At 42.8% G+C, this 23,755-nt stretch overlaps 2 protein-coding genes across 4 annotated transcripts in view; one reads left to right on the top strand and one right to left on the bottom strand.

Annotated features, from left to right (window-relative positions):
• The window catches only part of BRF1 (BRF1 RNA polymerase III transcription initiation factor subunit), a 176,812-nt gene that overhangs the window by 83,639 nt on the left and 69,418 nt on the right, over window positions 1-23,755 (bottom strand). The window contains exons 4-7 of the mRNA XM_042798984.1: window positions 22,467-22,498; window positions 13,438-13,510; window positions 4,977-5,126; window positions 3,276-3,369 (exon numbers count right to left, since the gene is read on the bottom strand). Of these exons, the coding sequence (XP_042654918.1) occupies window positions 3,276-3,369; window positions 4,977-5,126; window positions 13,438-13,510; window positions 22,467-22,498 (349 nt within the window). The remainder of the gene's footprint in view (window positions 1-3,275; window positions 3,370-4,976; window positions 5,127-13,437; window positions 13,511-22,466; window positions 22,499-23,755) is intronic.
• On the top strand, window positions 7,987-11,471 carry BTBD6 (BTB domain containing 6). Of its 3 annotated transcripts, XM_042798985.1 has the most exons (5): window positions 7,987-8,589; window positions 8,879-9,176; window positions 9,348-9,438; window positions 9,719-9,837; window positions 10,081-11,471. In XM_042798985.1, the coding sequence occupies exons 2-5, from the start codon at window positions 8,968-8,970 to the stop codon at window positions 11,111-11,113; spliced, it is 1,452 nt and encodes a 483-aa protein (XP_042654919.1). In that variant the 5' UTR covers window positions 7,987-8,589; window positions 8,879-8,967; the 3' UTR covers window positions 11,114-11,471. The 3 variants fall into 3 exon arrangements, with proteins under 3 accessions (XP_042654919.1, XP_032852234.2, XP_042654920.1); XM_032996343.2 differs by having other exon boundaries at window positions 7,987-9,176; XM_042798986.1 differs by lacking the exons at window positions 9,348-9,438; window positions 9,719-9,837 and having other exon boundaries at window positions 7,987-9,176.

The following is a 23,755-nucleotide window of genomic DNA, read 5'->3' as shown; positions in this document are numbered from 1 at the left end:
TTGCAGGTATCTGCCATGGAAGTCCGTCGGCACCGACAGCAAATCCAGCCTCCAATGGCCTGCGCATCCCCAGGAGCCACGTATCCCACTGGGAGCTAACTGAAACCCTAGAGCAGAACCTGCAGGTTGGACACCTCGGCGTTCTCTGGACTCCTGCTTGGTTTCACGCCAAGAGCTGTGAGGTCAAAGCCATCGGGAGTGAGCGCAGCACCCAACACCGACCATTAATGAGCATCCACCCAACTACACTCAACACCTTCACAACGCACAAAGCAGCAGTAGCTCTTTACAAACCGGAGTAACTATAGCAATAGTTAAAAGAAACTAAAACTCTTCATCAAACTGAGAAGCAAAGAAATTTTTAAGAATGTGAAACAAATTCTTATTAGACAACTTCTACTCAATGGCATTTTGAGAGAAATTCTTTAAAGAAGAGGGAAAAAAAATGGAGTGCAGAAAGACTTATTCAAAGGTGGTTTTTTTATTTGCCTTCATTAAATACTATATAACATGCTCTTATTTGAAAAACATCAATCAAATTTATAGATTCATGATAAATACAGTTGTAATTATAGCTGCCTGAAAATAATTCAGCTGTCACGTTTATGCTGTCAAAGTAAATAACACTGTCATTTTAGTTGATGTGTGTGACTTGAGTAAACATTTCAAAGCATGAATTTTGAAGTAAGATTTCTTCACTTGAAACAATTGCACAAATTAATTTTCCTTCCAACTCTAATTTATTATGCTTATTTTCTTAGTAAGAACAAACTCTTTAACTATGTAACCAAAGCATCTTGAAGTAGATTGCGGGTGCATAAATCATTAATCATATAAAATGCACACTAAAATACATGACCTGTTGACCAGAGAAAAAAAGTGGCATTTGTACTGCTCCACCCTTATACTTGTAGTACCTTCAATCATTTCAAACACTCTAAATTTATCCCTGTACCACCCATGCAAGTCAGGGAAATACCATCATTCCTGTTCCACAAATGAAGATTGGGGGCAAAAATATTTTTCACAATTAAGAAGTGAATATTATTATATTATTATAGTCAGTCTCACACCTGTGCCCAGCAAGATCATGGAGTAGATCCTCCTGAAAACTATGCTAAGGCACATGGAAAATAAGGAGATGACTGGTGACAGCAAACATGGCTTCGCTAAGGGCAAATCAGAGTGCCTGACAGATTTGGTGGCCTTCGACGATGGGGTTGCAGCACTGGTAGATAAGGGAAGAGCACTGACATCATCCATCTGGACTTGTGCAAAACATCTGACACTGTCCCACATGACATCATTTTCTCTAAATTGGAGAGACATGGATTTGATGGATGGAGCACTCAGTGGATAAGGGATTGGCTGGATGGTAGCACTCCATGAGTTGCAGTTAATGGCTCGATGTCCAGGTGGAGAGCGGGGACGAGTGGTGTTCCTCAGGGGTCAGTACTGGGACCGGCGCTGTTTAACATCTTTGTCGGTGACATGGATGGTGGCATTGAGTGCACCCTCAGTAAGTTTGCCAATGACCCCGAGCTGTGTGGTGCAGCCAACACGCTGAGGGCAGGGATCCCATCCAGAGGGACGTGGACAGGCTGGAGAGGTCGGCCCATGCAAACTTCATGGAGTTCAGCAAGGCCAAGGGCAAGGTCCTGCCTGTGGGTCGGGGCAATCCCCAGCACAAATACAGGCTGGGTGAGGAGTGGACTGAGAGCAGCCCTGAGGAGAAGGACTTGGGGGTGTTGGTGGATGGGAAACTGAGTATGAGCCAGTAATGTGAGCTCGCAGCCCAGAAAACCAACCGTGTCCTGGGCTGCATCAAGAGAAGCATGGCCAGCAGGTCAAGGGAAGGGATTCTGCCCCTTTACTCCACTCTCGTGAGACCCAACCTGCAGTGCTGTGTCCAGCTCTGGGGTCTCCAACATAAGAAGGACACGGACCTGCTCAAGAGGGTCCAGACGAGGCCACAAAGATGATCAGAGGACAGGCTGAGAGACTGAGAGTTGGGATTGTTCCATCTGGAGAAGAGAAGGCTCCAGGAAGACCCTATAGCAGCCTGCCAGTACTTAAACGGGGCTACAGGAAAACTGGGAAGGGACTCTTTATCAGGGAGTGTAGTGATAGAGTGAGGGGGTAACAGTTTTAAACTGACAGAGGGCAGATTTAGATTAGATGTGAAGAAGAAATTCTTCCCTGTGAGGGTGGTGAGGGGCCGGCACAGGGTGCCCAGAGCAGCTGTGGCTGCCCCCTCCCTGGAAGGGTTCAAGGCCAGGTTGGACGGGGCTGGGAGCCCCCTGGGCTGGGGGAAGGGGGCCCTGCCCGGGGCAGGGGGGTTGGAACTAGATGATCTTCAAGGTCCCTTCCAGCCCAAACCATTCTATGATTAACAAGCATTAATTTGGCTGGATGTGCTTAAGATGGTCTCCATGAGATGGAGAGAAAGAGAGATACCAGAGGAGCTTTCTAAAGACAGACCTTGGTGGAACAAACTTCGTAATATATTGGTGGTTCAGAAATTTCCAACTGGGGGCAAGAGAAAGCATGGCTTTTCACAGTTAGGTCATTTTTTACTGAACCTACAGGGAAAGAAAATATTACAACTTTTCAAAACTAAAATGAGAGAAACTGAGTGACTGCTTACTTCATCAAGATATGGAAAATACAACTAGATCTTAAAAAAAAAATAAATGCCAAAGGTACTTGGGAAATTCCCATTTTCAGGTTCACATTCTGCTGATAATTCCACTTTGGACCCCTTCAATGAACTTATCATTAGACTCACTGGTCTGTCTTCTATTTATTAGCAGTGCAACACTATCAAAAATGAACATTTCAGCAAAATATTTTGAAAAGTTCTGTTCAGTAACAGCTAAAGGACAAGACTTTTCAGCTCTGTATTCTGGATAAATGAAAAAAAAAAAATAGTAATAATCCTGCAGTACACCCTCAGCTTTGAGAATGAATCAATTATTTCTTCTGAGGACATGACAACACTGTTAATGTTTCTGACCCGCCATTTCTTTGCCTTCAACTCTTCACCTGTTAAATGGGCACAGTGCTCCTTACCATCTTTGCTAAGTATTTGACGCCTTACATAAGAGGCAGGTGTTAGTACTTCAAAATGACCAGTTAAAACATGTTGTACTTGTTTTATTCTTGGCACTTCTGAAAAGGAAAAGAACGCGGTTTTCTCTGATCTACATTCATTTTAGACTACACCACTTTACAGTACTGTAAATGAAAGATAAAAGCAATAAAACTGCACTGACCTTTTCCTTAATGTAGACTCACAAACCTTGACCACCCTGATGACCTCTTTTACAGTACGTCGGAAATCATGCATTCTTGCTGCCACTAGCAAAGCTAGAGAATAAGCAGGGAAAGTCAATGTCAAAAAGAGGAAAATTTCCTGAAGAAAAGCAGAAAACGGTCAGATAACTACACCCTCTCTTTGTCCCTGCCTTCAGTTAAAGAGCTGTAAATGCTTATGCTCAGCTGTGTCCCTGAATACAGGTGTCTGTCTTGACTTTACTAACTTTCCTTCCTGCCCACTAAAATAAAGCTGATTGCAAACTGTACCCTGAAAAACTCTGTGCCTTAACATTTGGGAAAACATGGTCAGCTACTTAAAATACAGCACAAGAACATCTCATTGATCACTTATTTTCAAAGTTACCATCTTTTTAGCAGAATTTACTAGTCCTGAATAAAATGATCTCCAGTGAAACACTGCACCTGCTTAACCTGTTATCCCCATCGCTGTCAACACTATCACTTGTCTTGCTAGTGCCCAAGCACTCTCCTGCAAGACCCTCTATGCAGGTGGATAACTAGTACTGACTGCATTTATACTAGTGTGTTAATTCAGAGCGCTAGCTCCGTTTGGAAACATCACCTCCACTCATCCTGCAGTGAATGGCTCAATGTGCAGAACAGTTTTAAGCATGCAAAAGTGCTTCCTTTCAGAGGAAACTAAACCAGAGCTCCACTTCAGGCATGTGTTTAAAGGGCTCCAGCTCCTAATGGGAACATCAGGGGCTGAACTAACAACTGGTCCTTGACACAGACATTTAGGTCAAGGAACCAAACTAAATCCAGTCCACAGTACACCCCATGAACTGCATATTGCACGGATGGACGCAGGGGACTCAGCACCGCCTGTTTCAATCAATTGATCCCTGTCTGTTGAATCAAATTACTTGCTCATGTAGATATAGTCTCTGTAGTGAATCAAAGACCAGGCTGGTCTCCCGTAGAGTCTATACTCAAATTTTTAGCAATGTGCAGTAAGCAAGTACCATTACCAAAAAGAAGCTAGAAATTTCAAGAAGGTTGCATAGTCCTGGGTTCCCTAAGGTTTGAGTGCTATTTCTCATTCTGGCATGCACACCTAAGATCTTTCAAATAAAATAAAGCACATACGTGAACTCTGTGCCCATCTACACTCTTCGTTACTCTGACCTCACTGGCTGGTACTGACTACCTTTTAACCTGGCCCTCCCAAACCGGTAGGATTTTTGTAAGCATCATGACAGTGATTGATCTTGGAAAAAGATGAAGAAGGAGAGGAAAATAATTTCAGAGAACAGGTCAAAGAGGGCATTTCTTGCATAAGACTCTGTGTAAAGACACAAATCAAAGTGCTTGCACTAATGGTGTCATTTCAGCTGACAAAAAAACCTTTTAGCAGCTAGAGCTCGCAGAGAGTGTGGGCGAGAAGAGCACCAGAAAGGAGGTTAAAAAATCCAAAATATAACGTACAAAGGATCTGAGCAAGCAATGTAGGAACAAGGGCAAAAATAAAATTTCAGTTTCAGAAACAGTTTCATGAAGACCTATATAATCTGTAGGTACCTGGCAGCAAAAACCCTAGAGAACGCAGCCTCACTGAGGAAATGAGCAAGTCCCCTTCAGTTCCCAGCTCCCAGACCCTCCCGCCCACCGCGCCGCGGGGGAAGCGCCTGACATACCCGCTCCGCAGAGCCCGGAGGGCCGGCGGCCAGTGTGCATCCAGTCCCGCTTCATCCTCTGCAGCAGCCTGAGAGCCGTCATGGACACTTCGTGGTTCTTCTCCCCAAACTCAAGCATGTGCGCAAAACGAGGAATATATAAACACGGATCTGCAGCAGAAAGTAATACAGTTACTTCTAATCCTAACCTCTTTGATTTAGGAAATGCAGTACTGCGGGGCTGTCGTGCTTGGCTTGCTTCAAGTCTCAGCAAACAACGTGGGCTGTGCTGCTGGGCCAGATCCTCTGATCACTAAGCTTTAGAAGCACCTTTTTAGTTGAGTTAAAAGAAAATCCTTTTTTGCTTTATAGACAAAAGACCTTTAAAGCACTGCATATATTTTTCTTACATCCTTTCCAGGGTCCATGGCTGCACATGCTGACTCCGACACGTGAGCAGTGTTACTGATATCAGTGAAATTATGCACAAAGCTAAGCATTTGCAGAAGCTTTTGCAGAAGGGGGACATGACTTAGACCCAAAACTTGTAACACCTCCTGCAAAGTAACAAATAAGGTAACTTGCACGTCTCATTTCACACCTAGCTACAAACTAATATTTGAAAAAAATTTGTTTGCTTAAAATCCCATGTCCCTAACACAAGCCTACTTACACCTTCAAAGCTAATTCCAGCTCCTTTTCAGACTCAAATTCCAACAATACAAACCACTATTTATTACAGGTACTAAGGCATACTCTCCATCAGCATAAATTGCCGAAACCCAATTAACGTCAACAACACTATGACAATTTACATCAGCCACAGATCAGCCTCCAGATGTATCAACTTATTTCAAGTGTTGGTGTTATCAGCTTCAAACTAACCGAAATATGTCAGTATGGATTGTGCATTGCCTAAACCAATTTATAATTTATCAAACAATCTTGTAAAAGCTACACTTAACACATGTTTACTCTTATTTGAGGTATCAATTTCTCATTTCCTGCCAGCCTTTTATCACTGGACCGAAAATCCATGATGTACGGTAAATTGTTAACTATTAGTCTCAACTCAATTTCCTTAGCTGATCCCCTATGTGGGCACTTAAACTGATAAAGATGAAAATTCAGCTCGAAACACTGGAACAATCTTACAGATTTACAATTAATCAAAGCAGCTTCATTTAGCTCCAAGTTCTAACAATGATGCCCTGTTGCTATCCATAATTACCAAGATCACACCATAGGTGATTATGGCTGTCAGCCCTGCAAAAGCATTTAAATTAAAGCATTTATCAAGCAAAAGCTTCCAAACACATCTCCCTCAAAACTGACAAAATGCCAGAGTGCAGTCACCTCCTAAGCAGGACCCTAAAAAACAAAGGTTTAGGAAAGATTAACCGAGCCCCACGATTCTTAAAGGCAGCTGCTGTGTATTTCCAAGGATGAATTTATAAAACTCTAATCAACAGAAATGACCGATTCCAAAATACAATAAGAACAACAACAACAACAAAAAACCTTTCAAGGGCATTAGCCTGGGATTCAACAGACATTTAACTCTTCGCACTACAGAAACGTGTGCGATGTTACAAAGCAGTGCCTGGTTTGCTTTCCCATCTCTTCCTACCCCGAGAGGGCCCAACCAGAGCAGGGCAATACACAGCTTTCTCTTCCGAGCATTTACATATTTGTATTGTAGCTGTTCAGACATTTCTGCTGGCATTCATGCCCACAGGTCATTTGACAAAACATTGCACATCGTTAATTTAAATTCTGAAGCTACCAGTCAGAAAATGAATACACAAGTGGGTTTTAAGTGAAAAGCCTTAAAGAGGCCATAAATGGCTAGAAAGCAATACTACCAATATATAAATTAAATGCCTCAACACCTTGATTCCTTCCACGGGTACTGAACAAGCTGGGGGGTGGGTGCTGCGGCTCCCAGGGGAGCCCCCTCAGCCTCAGGGAGACCCCTGGGACTGAAACCCTCACACGCCAGTGAGCAGGTTCGAGTGGGGCAAAACCCGCTGATTTTCCTGAAGGGGGGCTGAGGGGGCCGTGAAGCAGATAGCAAGGAAAACATTATTTTGAGAAAGAAATGTCTGTTTTTCTGAGCACCTTCCCTTCTCTCCCTGTCCCACTGATGACCTGGAACTGGGACTTTAGGAAGAACCGCCATGCCACATAGTCATTAACAGGAATATGAAAAAAAAAAATAAATCTCGGAAACTGTTTAAAACAGTGATTTCCCCACCAAAGCAAGTAACCGGGACGGCAGGGCGGTGGAGAGAAGCCAGACCCCCGCCACGGGAACGGGCACGGAGAGCGCGGCTGGGGGGTGGGGGGGGTGTCAGTCCCGCTGAAACACCCCCGAACCGGGGGGGGGGGGGGGACACACAAGCGGGGCTCGGCGCTTTCGCGGCTGCGAGAAAAGGGGCGGGGGGGGGGGGGGAAACACCAAAACCCCTGCCGCTTCCTCTGGCTGAAGTAACGCCGGCCCAGCCGCACCCCCCGCGCCTGCAGCCGTCCCAGGCGCCGGCCCCGGCGGGGCAGCGAGGTGGCCCGGCCCCCCCCTCCCGCGGCGGCGGAGCGGTGCGCGGCGCGGCGGCGCCCCCGCCCGGGCCGGGGCGGTGGGAGCCCGGGGCTGCCCTGGCCGCTACTGAGAGCCCGCGGGGCCGGTCCCCGTGCGTGGGGGGTGCCTCCGTGTCCCTCCCTCCCGCTTTCCCCGCGGTTGTTCGCGCTGGGAGCGGGGGGGCTGCGGGAAGTGGGGGGGGGGGGGCGCCCTGCCGGTACCGGCTGAGGGGTGTGGGGGGGGGGGGGGCGGCTGTCGGTGCCCGGCGCCGCGAGCGCAGCGCCCCCGGGCGGGCGCGGCGGGATGGGGCGCGCGCGGAAGATTGACAGACGGCGGGGCGGGCCGCCGCGCCCCGGCGCTTCCCATTGGCGCGGGCGGGCGTGACGCGCGGCTCGGCGGCTGCCTATTAGGGCGGGAGGCGGAGGCAGGGCCCGGCAGAGCCGCGCCGAGCCCGCTCGCGCAGCGCCGCGCGTCCCGCCGCCGTGAGGGGAGCGCCGCGGGCAGCAGCGCCCGCCCCGCCGCCGCCGAGGAGCCCCGCGGGCAGCTACGCCCCCCCCCCCCCCCCCCCCCCTCGACGCGGGCGGGAGGAGCGCGGAGGAGTCAGCGCTGTGTGGCGGCGGCCGCCGCGGGGAGATCGAGAGAGAAAGCGAGAGAGAGAGGAGGAAAGTTGGTGCGAACGGCGGCGGCGGGGCCGCCCGGGAGCCGGGACTGCAGGGAGCCGCCGCCTCGCCTCGGCCCGGCCGCCGCGGATGTGCCCCCGCCGCGCGGGGACGGACAGAGCGGAGCGGGGATCGGGCGGCGGGCTGCGCTTCACCCTCGCCGGGCTGCTGGACGCGGAGGATTTGTGGACTGACTCTCGCTCCTGACCCACCGCCCCGGCTGGATTTGTGTGGTTGTGTTGCTGGATTTCGACTTTTTTTTTTTTTTTATTATTATTATTATTTTCCTCCTTTTTCTCTCATCTTTCATCGGGGGAAGGAACTGCCTGCCCGGCCCGCTGGGGTTCCACACTGCAGTCGTGGCAGTGCCGCGGAGGCTGGGACCCCCCTCCACGCCAAGGTGAGCGCTGGCGCCGATCCGAGACACCATCGCCCCTTTCCCCCCGGAAAGGTGCGGCGGGCTGGTAACCAAAGAACGCGCACACACAGCGCAAAAAAAAAAAAAAAAAAAAACCAACACCAAAACCCAAAACAACACCAAAAGCCGCCCTGCATCTAGAAGCGTACAAAATATCCAGATAGTGGGACTCGCAGTTGGGATTTGTTAGTTCTCTTGCTCATGCCACTGCCCCATGGTTGCCTCAATGGCAGGATCATGAAGTGTTTGACTTTTTTTCTTCTGCTTCCAGAGACCTTAAAGAAGTCCAAAAAGAGTGTGAGGTCAAACGGCAAGGTGCCAGGATGCTATGAGATAGTGCCCCTGTCCCTGAAGAAGAAGATGGCTGCAGAACTTTACCCTGCCAGCACCAACACCAACATTGCAAACAGCAACGCCGCCGCCGCCGCCACCGCTGCCAACAGCAAGAAGAACGCCCTGCAGCTCCAGCAGAGCGCCCAGCCGCCCCCGCCGCCCCAGCTCCAAAACCTCAACAACAACAACTTGGAGAGCGCCAACTGGCAGTCCTTCCATCCCACCCTGCGGGAGAGGTAAGGGCCGGGCCCCCGCCGGACCCCCTCCCCGGGCGGGCGGGCGGGCGGGCGAAGCGCCGGGCCCCGCGGCACCTGCGCCGGGGCCGGGCAGGAGGGGCCGGGGGCGGCGGGGCTGGGGCTGCCCGCGGCTGACGGGGCGTCTTCCCCCCCCCCTCCCCTCGCTTGCAGGAACGCGCTGATGTTCAATAACGAGCTCATGGCTGACGTTCACTTCATCGTGGGCCCGCCAGGGGCAGCCAAGAAAGTTCCTGCCCATAAGGTTTGTGCAGATAATTTTTGGCTTTTTAATACTGCGGTGCGTATCGCCTTCTCCCCCTGCCTTGCAAGGAGGTTCCCTTGTTTTTTTTTTTCCCCTATAATTACGGCTCTGTAATCCCAGAAGTAATTCACAGACGCTGCAATTAGACTATTCCCTTTAAGAGAGTCTTCTGCCTCAACTGCAGCTTTTAACTTTCCCGAAGTGTAGCTCTTGTCAAAAGCCAACACACTCAGCTATTACCAATACATATTACTGAGGCTTCTCTCTCTTTATTTTCCAGTATGTTTTGGCAGTTGGTAGCTCTGTCTTCTATGCTATGTTTTATGGCGATCTCGCAGAGGTCAAATCTGAAATCCATATACCAGATGTGGAACCTGCAGCCTTTCTGATCCTATTAAAGTAAGTGGCCACTACAAGTCTACTAATTACGTGGACAGAATCAAAGTAGCTTATAAAATATACATCTCCTAATTGGCCTTGTGCAATACGCACTTATTACTGTTTACTTAATGTGCTGACAAACTGAATGTCAGATTCACTGCCAGCAAAGATGACCACTGATCAATCTCGCATGGCCTGTTTTTTCTTTTCCCCCATAGAAACTATTTTTTTTTCTTTTTTTTTTTTTTTCCCCCCATCTAGATACATGTATAGTGATGAAATAGACCTGGAAGCTGACACAGTTCTGGCTACGCTGTATGCTGCCAAGAAGTACATCGTGCCGGCCCTAGCAAAGGCTTGCGTCAATTTTCTGGAGACCAGTTTAGAAGCGAAGAACGCTTGTGTCCTGCTGTCTCAGAGCAGGCTCTTCGAGGAGCCAGAGCTGACGCAGCGCTGCTGGGAAGTGATTGATGCTCAAGCAGAAATGGCACTGAAGTCAGAGGGCTTCTGTGAGATAGATCAACAAACACTAGAGATCATTGTGACCCGGGAGGCACTCAACACCAAGGAAGTGGTAGTTTTCGAGGCTGTTCTCAACTGGGCAGAGGCTGAATGCAAAAGGCAAGGGCTGCCGGTTACGCCACGCAACAAGAGGAACGTATTAGGAAAAGCTTTGTACCTGGTACGGATTCCAACCATGACTCTGGAAGAGTTTGCCAACGGAGCTGCCCAGTCCGACATCCTCACCCTTGAGGAAACTCACAACATATTCCTATGGTACACGGCTGCAAATAAACCCAAACTAGAGTTTCCGCTGACAAAAAGAAAAGGACTTGTACCTCAGCGATGCCATCGGTTTCAGTCATCTGCCTATCGCAGCAATCAGTGGAGGTACCGAGGGCGATGTGACAGTATTCAGTTTGCCGTAGACAAACGGATATTTATAGCAGGACTGGGATTGTATGGGTCGAGCTGTGGCAAAGCTGAATACAGCGTCAAAATCGAACTGAAGCGCTTAGGAGTTGTGCTTGCTCAAAATCTGACAAAGTTTACCTCCGACGGCTCCAGTAACACTTTCTCGGTGTGGTTTGAACACCCTGTGCAGGTTGAGCAAGACACATTTTACAATGTAAGTGCTATTCTGGACGGTAATGAACTCAGTTACTTTGGGCAAGAGGGAATGACTGAAGTGCAGTGCGGGAAAGTGACCTTCCAGTTCCAGTGCTCCTCGGACAGTACTAATGGAACCGGAGTACAAGGAGGACAAATACCTGAGCTCATTTTCTATGCATGATGCATTTCACCTTGATTGTATTCCAATACTGCAATGATGCACATTAAGGGATTTTTCAGTTTTACTACGAACTCTGCAGCAGTATGGAATGTTACGCTACTTACCTATCTGCTACATCAGGCTATACAAATAAGTGAAGGAATGCTCTTGAATTTAATCTTATTTTATTTATTCATAAGCTATTTGACTTAATTATTAAGACTGCAACAAGCAGAAAAATGTTAAATTTCGCACGTACTGTGCATTTATTTTGTATATAGATAACTAACTTGCAGACTGCAGCTGACTTAAACAGAATGTTCTAAACTAGAGCAGTTTATGAATCTGTGAAATATAAAACATTTTTACTTGCCCTAAATCCTGTGTACTTGATCATTGCTGATCTTATGGCTTGTGTCTGTTAACTGTGTGGTGGATGAATTAACAGGGGTGATGGTACTGTAGTCTGTCCCTTGTGTGCATCTACACCAGGCAGTAGCTATCACTGCAAATACAAAGGTTCCCTTGCCTGGTAATTGAAACTGTCCAGCAGCAGCCTTTATTTTCCTTCATCAAAAAGGGAGCTGACATACATGGAAGCTCAGGGGTTTTTGTGTGTTGCCTAAACTGAAGATAGACAAACCATGACTGTAATCAGAGTTGATCAAAATCATCCTGTGGTTATAATTTGAAAGCTTCTAATGCCCATTCACACACATCTTTCTGTGTTAACCTCGAGGCTGCCCAGCAAACAGCAACACTGACACTTGTACCTGTCAAACTGCACCTCACTTCACTGGCCAGAGTCAAGACACAGATGAAGCTTAACACAGTGACAGGTTTCATCGCGGATTGAGCCCAGAGCTGTAATACTGGCAGCCACTATCTAAATCCCATCCTCAGGTTTAGGAGCAGACATGAGAGAAATACTTGCAATATGGTCAAGTTCACTTAAAATTACTACTTTGAAATAAGCCACGCCTTAAACAAAATCTGTTGGATCTTTCCTCCCCCTCTATTTTTTCCAAAAGCATAGTCCCATTTACTGTCAGCAGTCATTTTACAGCTATTACCCTTAACTGTTCTCAAAATGTGACAAAAGTAGGTGTTTTTTTTTCAAGTGCCTGACAATCATTACAGATGAGCCAATTAGAAATACTAGTTTTTATAAAAATGTCTTCCTCAATGACCTTGGAAAGAATATTCAAACAGCAGTCTCAACCAGTATTTTTTTCCACGTATAACAAAAGTACCTCTACATTTAATTTAGAAGGGTTTTCTGCTTGTATTTTCCTAAGCCGCATTAATTTTCACCTTGAAACTAAGCTGCAATACAAATTCTGCCTGTTCTCTCTTTAAAAAATAGTCGTGAAAAATAAGAAGGCAACTGAATTACTGAAAACACGAACTTTTTACCAGACATGAAGCCACGCTAAGGAAGCCGGCCCACCCGCTGGCTGATGGCTGTGCACTGCCACGTGCTCTCTGGACGCTGTTAGGAGGATGCTCAGCACGGGAGCTGCTGGTTCCCTTGCTGCGAGGGCAGGCAGCTGTGTGCCCAGCTGAGTGCATCTGCAGGGGTGTGCATGCGTGCTGTTCTTGAACATAAAGGCATCTGATTCTCAGTACAGATTAAGCAGAGTGGGAGTGAGAGTGGGTAAAGATACAAGAAGAAAATTCCTGCACAGAGGTGGGTAACAGTCACAAGATCTCTCTGTGAACGTACTCTTTTAACTGGAATTGGCATGAATTCCCTTGGCTTAAAAACTACAACCCTGACAACAGCTTTTTTACCATTTTGACAGGTTAAAACCCACCTTCCTATCACTGTTACAATTTCAGTCATGACTTACTAATTAAAAAGTTATTCACATGCTTGGAAAAAGTTGCTCCTCATTTTCCATCAAGCCATTGGTATTTCACGTGCTGAACACCTCAGCTACAAGTGATGGACAGATCGAAAATTTGGCAAATATTTATCAAATGTTGCACCTCTCCTGGAACTGAAGTGTGACAGGCCTGTGCAAGCTTGTAGAAGCACACAAATTTGTTATACATCAGCCCACTGTCTTAATATGGCCTAAACTACTCTATGAAAAAGCACCAAAATTACTTGTAGAAAAAAGAGCATCTAGCTCCCAAACAACTCTTACATAAAGGAGAACAGGCTCTCAGAGTCAGCAATGCTCTTCTGCCTGGATTGATTCCAGCTTCATTTTTAAGTTACCGCTTTGGTATTTAGTACACAATACTATGTACATACACACACATACATATATATTCTTGTCAAGCAGCCATGCAGAAAATACACCCAAATACTCAAAAGTCAACTCAAAAAAAAATACCTATGGCTGGAGCATTTATGCAGAGTTCTCTGGCCAACAGGAGGAAAGTTTTTCCCAGCACATAGACATTCACCTATTAAAAGACAAAAAAAAAATATTCAAATCTTAAACCACAAATGTTTTTAATAGAACGTTTATATGGAAAGGGAAAAAACCCTAACTTTTGAAATCTTAACCTGCTTTAAAAAAAAAAAACAACGTATCAATTGAAGTAATACAAGCCATATTCATAGGTATAGAATAATACTTGGTGCTTGTCAAAAGCTGCACAAAATTAGCACTGTAAAAAGTTCACACTGAAAAAAAATTTCAGAAGTTGTTCATCATGCTTTTCAGTGGGCTCAGTGTTCTCTGTAGTATTTAGACAATTTTTCAGTTGTCACCTAACATCTTAAAGCGTTAAGTAGACTTTAATATAATACCAGTATATATAAAATGTCGTTTATCTTGTAACTTAAACAAAACCTGAGCAAATACTCGCAAGTTAGTGCAAATTTCAGCTCTGCATGATCATGTGAAGTGGGATAATTAAGTATTGCACAAGCACACACCAAACTTTTCCACCAAAGCAAGGAGTGGTGCTATATGCCCCAAGGGTTATTTGTCATTTCTTACTGTTGGACACTACCCCAGATCACCCTACATTAAAAAAAGATAAAGAAATTCAGAAAAACCTTAAACCACACCAAACCTGCCAAGGAGCCAGGGACAGAGCCCCGCTCCCCTCCCCTCCTTCACTGCTGCACTCAGGAGGATGTAAACTGAGGGGAAGAGTTACTCTCCATACTCTGATTTGCAATTTATATCATAGGCAACTACATTTGTATTTTTAAAGTCTGAGGAAGTTTTCTTTCACTATCTTAAGATGTGTTTTTGTGGTCAGCAAGAAAGGCAGGATATACTTCAGTTCCCAATCAGCCCCAAACGTTCCCACGAAGCTCCATGAACACCTTGCTCCCCCAAGGCATACGTAGAGGTTAAAGTTAGTATAAAAAACTGAATCCTCCTACACCCCAACCAAATAATTTTTAAATTTTTTTTTAAGGATAGGATATACTCTATTGCTTTTATGTAACAGAATTGCCCCTCTCCTTCCTATGCCAGGATAGTGAAGGTGTTTACTAAGCAGTCAGTAATGCAACTGAGCTGTTGATTCTGGTACAAGCCTATGCAAATTTAAAAATGGTGTTACCAAGTATATTCTCTTTCAGTTCCACAAAAGATCTTTACCATTATCAGTTTAAAAGTAAGCTTTCCTCCCAAGTGTATAGATGCTTCTACCAAGCTAGCAAAAATATATATATTTAAACAAACGAACAGAAAAAATACTGACACGTTTTCACCTAGCATTTCAAAGTGATTCTTTATGTGAAAATGTTCTTAATGTGATTTTTTTCTCAAATTTAAAAAAAAAATAAATGTGAACTTAAAAGAAATCATCAGTATGATCATGGTTCCTGAAAGTGACTGCACAATCAAGTGTACATGATATGATGGTGATTCACTCCGTATCTAGTGGAAAGCGTTGAATATCTTCCAGGCTGTGTCTGAGCAACAGACTGGCCTAGAAGATACAAAAGTATAGTCTGAAATTTTACTGTCCTTTTTTTCCTGAAATAGCAGACAATACAGAAATACTATTCATGGGAAGGAAATGAACAAAATATACCCTTTGAATAAGAAGTTTATTTCTTAGGCAGTAAGTCACCAAATTTTATACAGAAAAATAAGCACCTACTGAACCTGGCAATTCCTAGAGGAGTTTGGGAGCATGTGACTTTCCATGAGCCACAGAGACAGAACAGACATGACTACAGCAAATATCTGCAGTGTTTCGCTTGGTTTTAGATGCTCTAGATTCACTGCAAGCTTGGAATGGCTTGTTTTGGCCTTTTGTCTAAAAATTATTAACATAAAGAATGGGGGTTTGGCTGTAGTTTCAGCCTTCTAAGTTGGCCGACCAAGTTACTATAAATCTTAAACCTCATCACTTAGATCTTGTTCTGCAAGGACGGTATCACTGCACAAATCAATAAAGTTACTTCACTGGAGCCAACTACATATGATGTTTCCACCAGAGACTTCAGAAACTCATCTATTTATTTCATTTTAATCTAGAAAAAAAAAAAAAAAAAGACAACTCAAATTCAGACAAGTAGACAAGTAATTCTCCTGGCCTTTTTTTTTTTTTGGTCACAACATTTAACTACTTGATATTTGTCCCCATCAAACCATGTCACTAAGAAACTCCTCTCAAGCTAACTTTTCATCAATGCAACATCAAAGAACAAATAAATATGCAGAGGCATAAAGAAGCAGGGGTTTTAGTGAAGTTCTAAAATCAAAGTGGGTGCCGAATTCAATCTAAAGCAAAGACAAATGCATAATAAAATTGCTCGATGACTGTTTGCCTTCCTCTCCTCGGCCTAACTAAAAGTCTCCAGATCCATGGTCTATTTGAAAAGTAACATACTTAAATCTAACCTGCTTTTCCACTTCACCCACATCATCAGTGTTTTATGACAAACTTCATGGTGTAGGCAGTTTACTTACACAAAATAATAAATTCAAATAGAAATGGTACATCAGGGAATTTCTTTCTTTTGATCACAAGTGCATTTCTTTGCAGTTTCTGGTGACTACCAGTTTAGAAAGAAAGCATAATATACAGTGGATTGCATGCTCTCCACTGTTCTCCTCATGAAGTTCACACGTTTTTAATGCCAGGGTAATGGCACAAAAAGAATCAGGAATATTTAATTGCTTCCAGTTTTCCTGGCAAACCAGTAGGAAAAGAGACTTCAGGCCCTTGAAAACAATACACTTCTCATCTTTAAAAGTTATCAGATATTCACAGGTTCTGGGGCATTTCTCATTAGTGGGAAATTAAAGATGGCATAAAACTCACCCAGAAATTTGTAATAGCATTGAGCTGCTGAAACAGGATATTTAAGAATTTCTGGGTTTAGTGGAAGAAGGCCCTTTCACTAATTTCAACTATTACGCACACACACACACATCCTGTGACAGATGAGATATGATATATAATAGGCATATAGATAGAGTCTTTCTTTACTCTCATAATTTGTATGGTTTTTTGCACTCCATTAAGCTTAGAAAATTAAGAGAATTAATTTAAAGACCTACTTTAATTTCTAGTTCTTTCTTCATTAAGAACTTCTTATAAAAATTCATATACTCCAATCCATCAAAAGCTTAACGCTCCAAATTTAGAACCATATGACATTTGCATTCATAAAACCCAATTTTATATGAGTCCTTAGAATAGTGAATAAACAAAAATGCCCTTCTAAAAGGATGTCTCTGGCTAAGACTTGAAGACTTGGTGCAGCTTTAAAGCTTACCACATCAACTTCAGCCTCTTTTCTCCCTTCTTAATTTAAAAGGATCATACTGAAAAACAGTATTTCCCCAAACTCTCCCCAATCAAAACTGTCAAAGTGCAGTAATTGTTTCATCAACTTTCGTAAGACTTGTGTTCTTTGTTTGTGTATTTTCAATAGATATTAAAATTTCCTAAACTTGATGCAATCACCAGGTTTGAACATCAACATCTAATACAGAGTGGTGACAACATCTGTCAGAGGGGATATTTTAAAATATCTGCATACCCTGACAGTTTTTACCGTATTATTTTACATCCAGTTCACATTTAACGGAGTAAGTTTACAAACATATGGACCTACCACTGAGTTGGATTTTTTTAAAAAACAACTAGAGTCTTCAACAGAAAGACATCTTTCAGAAAAAAACTGTATGCTTACCAAGGCACTACAAAAGAAACTCTGTTTTTACCCTGAAGTTTTCACAGGAGAACTTAAGATTCTCTAAGATGTTGTCCTTTACCAATAGTTAATTTCTGCTCTTGTTATATAACACTTTATATTAGTTAAAAGGGGTGTTTGGGGAAGGAATGGCTTCCAATTATTCAGTTACATCGTTACAGAAAGATCCTTCTACTTGTTATACTCTTTGCCTTTGCCATATTTTTTGGACACCCAGTCCTTCCAGTTCACATCTGTCAGTCATCAGATTTTGATTTCAAAGGGACACTTCTATAGGGACTCTCATCCTTTCGCATTTTCCTCTTGCTTTCACATCATGCCTGATGTGATCACAAATACCAATATACTTCCACTCTTAGAAATAACAACAAATACATTGTTTCCAGCAATACTGGAGTTCAGCTGTTCATCAGTCTAACACCTTACACAATTTTAAAATCTTTGGGAAACGGGGAATCTCCTATTCATACAGTTATCAGGTCACTTTACCTTCTGGACAGTAGGAAAAAATAAAGCTGCAATCATTGAAATTTTTGCTTAAGCATAAGTTCCATAAATTTATAAATCAATCCCCTTTCACTATGATATGACCGATTTCCAAAAAGGCTTTCCCAGACCATGGTGTGGAATTCTGGAAAAATACTACAAATGGTGATAGTGGTTAAGGTATTCTGTCTTTTACAAAGACAAAGATTGGGCAGTTGGAACGCGATGAGAATTCACACTGTGAAACATCCATGGCTGCTTGCCTAAATAATTAAGCAACCATGAAAAGCAAATGAGTTTTTAAGGAGAGTGTCTGTTGCTGGGGAAAGAGGCACCTGTGGTTATTTGATTCATTATTAACATTTTTAGTATAGTAATGCCTGAAGGTCCCAACCAGGTTGTTTAAATTAACTCAATCAACATAGCAATTTGCATAGGGGCAAAAAAGGTAAATGCAGTCAACACATTAATAACTTTAAATGAACAAAGGGTATTAAGAACTGAAGCAAATTAGCATAGTTTAAAAAAATACTCTATTTTACCCTTCTCCGTACAATAAACTGAAACTACTTATTTTTTGGATCCATATTGTAACCAGAAAATTACACTTAACCTTGAAAGACAATACACAAAACTACAAACATGTACCAAACCCAGCTTGCCAGACTGCAGTTCAAAGAGACATTTCTCATGCTATGCTTTAAAGTATCCCCTTCAGTCTGGGGACTCTAAAGAGAGAGTCTACTTTTGCTAATCACATACGTGGTAGTCCTAGCATTCTTCCTCCAACACCACAGAAGTATAATAAACCATTATCATACTATCTATGCAAGAAAGTCAAAGAGTCATTTGCGACAAGCACAGAGGAATCAAGGGAGGCCAATGCTGCCTTTTGGAGAATTAAATAAAAACAAGTGTCCAAAAATACCTCGCAATAAAAATCCTTCTGGACAAGAAAGTACTGTTACTTGACTAAACACACTGAAGATAAAGAAATAGGGGTGAGAGTTGTCTTGAAGTGAAAGAGACATCAAAGGAGGATTAGACAAGAAAGTACTATTTACTGATTTTAACTTCTTGTGCACCCTCTTCCATTATCTAGATAGAACTGCAGTATAGTTCGGGTTGGAATGGATCTCAGCAGGTCTTCAGCCCAACCTCCTGCTTAAAAGCAGGGTCAACTACAAGAACAGACCAGGATCTTGAAAATCCTGCTGGACAGAGACTTCAAAACTGCTCTGAACAACCTGTCTCAATGCTTGGCTGTCCTCGTGGTGAAAGACCTTTTCTTGATATCAAGTCAAAACATGTCATTTTAATTAATTATGTCAGTTGCTGCTAACCCTCCTGCTGCTCACTCCTATAGAGAGCAGGGCTCTGTCTAACATATTTTCAGTAAGCATTAGCCTTATTTAACAGCAGGACACACCACAAGGCACATTAAAAATTATATTCTACTAGGCTGAAATTGGAGATCAAAGCACTGCCAACACCTCTTCCCAAAGTCTTTTATGACCACATTGCAAAGACCATGACACTGGAGATTACAAGAAACTAAGAAAAGAAACTGCCATTTCTGAGAATAAGTCAGGCAGCATTTCACCATACTGGGATCAAAACTTTAGCCAAATAGTTCTCCAGGTGCAAGGAATGAGGTGCTCTGAAACAGATGAACCAACCTAAACTGTTCAGAAGTTGGGCCAGGCTAGACAAGCTTCGCAACTCTCCTAAACAAGTAAGGCCTGTCGCGTAGATTGGACTAACAAAAAAGCAAACAAAAGGCCTGATTAGAGGACCGCTCTAAAGACTGTATTTGCAAGTGAAATGCAGTATTTGAAAATATAAGCAAGTACTTCCCCTGTTGGAAACTGATGACTGATCGTCCTTCCAACTCAATCAACATGCAGCATGACTCCACACCGCACGAGGAAGGAGCCAGATTTGTAGCAGTGGTCTCAATTTTTTCAGTTCATTTCATATAATGCTTTAAAGTCTAAAGGTACCAGAGGCATACTGAATCTGAGATTTTAAACAAGAGGTTTCCAATACACAGGACATATTTCACCTGAAGATAAAAGGGGAGAAAAAAAAAAATAAAGAACTTGCCCTTCCAATTAAAAAAAAAAAAAAAAAAAAAAAGAGACATTTTGGCTTTTTCCAAGATGACAGAAGTTTTGAAGCTCCAAAAACTATTATGAAATGTAGCAGTTCTCCAGTGGAACAAGACAAATTCCCACATCTCAGTCACCAGCATAAGAGGAAAACTGATACGACTTCTTAAATGGACTGCCATTAACAGTGAAAATTAGTCTCCTCGATTGCTAAGTTTTAGTAGCCTACTACTACTCTAACAGCATATCACACTATAGGGCACAGCTTTTTTATTTATGGAGAATGGGGGACCAAATCCCAAAGCAAATCAATAAAGACAGGAAGAGAGGTCGTACAAGAAGTACTGACCAGAGCCTAAGAGGCCATGCTTATGATTTTGATTTCATCAAAAGAGAAAGAACACAAATAAGATAGGTCATTAAACAAATACTGGGTTGCAGGTAGCAGCAGATCCAAATCTTCTTCATATTGCTCTTACTTTTAGCTACCACCTTCATGTTGTGAGCTACAGAGGGTGTTTGCTCTTCCAGTGCGTGCACGACACTGGCTGAAGGTCACTGATGTGGAGGGTGCCAGAAGTGGGATGCAGAATGGCACAGCTAATACTGTTTCCAGCTGCAAGATGGCAAAAGAAAACAATGCATGGCCTTTTGCACGGGCTTTCATTTATCTTTTTTGTTGGTACCTGAAGTTATAAAGCTTACTTTTTGTTTTACTTTTAGATGAAGCAATACATGAAAGGTTATTATGCTTTTTTTCCCCTCAAATGCACTGAAACCTATTTCAGGGTGTTCTGTAGTTCAGTCAATAGCCTCCATGAAGACACTCACTGAGGATGTTTCATTTCCTAACTTCAAAAAATTCCTCCAGTCAGATGATTGGCAGCCCTGCAGGTCACTTCACCTCCCACAGCAACTGAGCTACATCAAGTAGAAAATTCTGAAGAAAAATCTCAAAATTTGCTATTAGCATCTAAGCAAGAGTTGGTGAGTCAGCAGCAGCTCATCTTTTAGACTTTCACATGTGATTTTTTTCTGATATAAAATTGACAACTTTCTCATTTTAGCAAGGAACACAGTTACCTGGATCAGTATAACATATCTTGTACAGATAAGTCTGAAGAAATTAAATATTTTGGAAAGATAATACCACTGCCACCACTACTACGGCTAACAACCCTTCTTTTTTTTTTATGACATTCACATCCTGACTTCAGGACGGGAGAGCTATCCTTGAAAATTACTCTAAGGAACTAATTGCTTTGCTTTTTTAGGCATACAATCTGTGGGCAAAGGCTGATCTAAAGCATAATGTACTGAAATTTTCTGCCCTGGACTATAAATGTTTTGCCACCAAGGGTTTTTTTGTTTTGTTTTGGGGTTTTTTGTTTGTTTGTTAAACAAACTCAGGGTAGGGGAGAAATCAAGCCAGGACCTGAAAAGCTTATTTATACCTTCCTGAGCAGGACTTTCTGGCTAGCTACAGTTAACAATAACATTTAAGATTCCTGCTTGCTCAGATTCACCTTGAAGAAGGTACAAAGTAGAGCACATCAGAAGTCTTCACAGAGTTAAATACAGAAACACAGATCATGATGCTGAAATTTTGCATTTTTCCTCTTTCTGGTATTGATTATTTCCCTACTACTAATCTATTTCTGTCTCCCATCTCTTCAAGTTACCCTTCTTTAACCTTTTGCTCTTCATATGCCCCATCTCGACACCTTTTCTGGCTGGAATGCACAGTGGGGAAAACACGGATTTTTCAATCTTTGTCTGTTCCTTCTGACAATACATCTTTTTTTTTTTTTCTTTTACAGATACAGTATCTCCTCTTCTTCACATTGTGTGACTGTTGTTCATATTACTGTGATCATTCTACTTCCTAGCAATCCCCGTGAAAAACTCACCTGTGTTTAGAAGGAAGTAAACCTCCCATTCTACACATGCGGTATTTGGTTATAAGTAATCAAAATAATTCAATAAGAATTTAGAAAAGAGAAAAAAGCCACAAATTTTAAAAATTAAAGATTCATTTGATTATTGCAATTCCAGTGGATTGCTTCAAACAATAAATAGTCTTCAGAGCGATGCCATTTACCAAGACAGCTGGGAGGACATAAATAGATGCAAGTAACCTACTCACATTGTATGCAAAACAGTTGTAATGTGGAGAATGAATGTAAGACAGCATATGTCAGTAGAGCTTTCTATTTCCACATACAGAGGAAGTACATAGTTCTCTCAAAATACATTTTATAAAACATGTCTCTGTACCACACTAATACACTTACACAGTATTACCTACCAAAACAGTTACTTCTCTCTTCAACAACTGCTGTTTTAAAATTGTGTAACATCTGACCCTGTGCCATTGCAGTGATTCTGAATCCTGATGAAAGGATCATACTAACTCTTGATACGTGATTTGAAACATTAAAAGCAAAAAATATTTGACATTTAATTTCACTAAACAATACATGTTCACAAAGGCAGTGATTTTCCAATTCAGAATTTTTAGAGAAATTAAAACATCCAAAATAGCCCATGCTGACAGCTCTTTACTTGCAGTTAAAGTTCAACACTTCAATAAAAGTTTAAAACAAAACAAAAAAAGATACAATACCTGAAGAAGGTCACTGAGGTCGAGTAACATGTCTGTGAAGAAGTCAAGGAATATACAAGCTTGTTGAATGTGACAGTGTTTAATTTCATTGGCAACACAAAAAAATGTAAGAAATAAACCCAGGTTTAACTGTCAAAGAAACCAAATACAGACTAGGTACTTGGGTGCACCAGTTCTTCTAACAGCCAGCATCCAGCCAATAGCTCAAGTTCCCCCCAAAAATCCTGCCGGCACCTGCTGCATTTGCTGCACAAGTTGTCTATGTGGAGTGACGGTCTCAAAGAACGAGCCAACGTCTTCTGTGACTTATAATACTCACCATGTACTGCAGCCTAAGAAAAACCCAATGATACCAAAGAACAATAGCAGCAGCAAGACGGAATACTCTTATTACATTACATTTAAGAACATAAAGCACCATCGGTCTCTTACACCAGCTTAGGAGCCCAGGGCCCTTCCAGATGGAAGGGAAAACTGAGAAAATGGCAGTAAATTTCTTTTGGCCTCTTCTGTGAGGACCTGTCAGAGCTGGGAAGAGAAAGCTGCTTTGGCTACTCTCTTCTCTGACCAAGTAAATCAGCTGTTACCTTTGAGTTTTCACTGTCCCTCATATCCTATGCTGCTGCAAAAAATCCTAGGTCACTGTCTAGCTACTCATTATGGGCGCACTTGGGACTCGTAATAGCTAAAATCAAGCCAAACCCACTACAAGCTTCCATTAGATTTTACTGAAAGTTAGCACACTTTTAAACATATTGTCTTAACAATGAACAAAAAAGAAAAAACACACACCATTAATCTTAAGGTGCAAAGGTAGACTTCTCATTGCTATCCAAGTAAAGAACACATGCTAGATCTCCTATCAGCTACTCAGGTGTGGCTCACACATCGTAAAAGGGTTCCAGTTTTACAATTAAAAGGAGTGTCAAAGTAAAGTGTGAGAGGAGAGAGAGAGAGCACGAGGCAGGCAAAGAAAACATGTTTGTGTATGTACCAATATGTTAAGAAATCCAGTATTAGAAAAAATACAGGGACGTCAGTATAGTTTGGTACCTCATGGTAACGCAAGTATTAGCATATGTTGATCTTAGAGTATGTCAGAGTAATATAGTTTCTCCTAAATATTATCTGCCGTGGAAGGAGAATAATTCCGGTAACATAATCAGTTTATACATAAACATTTGCATCACTGAGAATTTTTATCCTTGAGCATTCCTATCCTTAGTTTGCATTTGAAATTGTATGAATTCAGTACTCCAAATTTGTTACGAAATTCAGTAAGTTATGTT

This window comes from Tyto alba, unplaced genomic scaffold, assembly GCF_018691265.1.
Source record: "Tyto alba isolate M040663 unplaced genomic scaffold, T.alba_DEE_v4.0 Super-Scaffold_29, whole genome shotgun sequence".
Taxonomy (NCBI): domain Eukaryota; kingdom Metazoa; phylum Chordata; class Aves; order Strigiformes; family Tytonidae; genus Tyto; species Tyto alba.
This window is presented reverse-complemented; position numbering and strand designations above follow the sequence as displayed.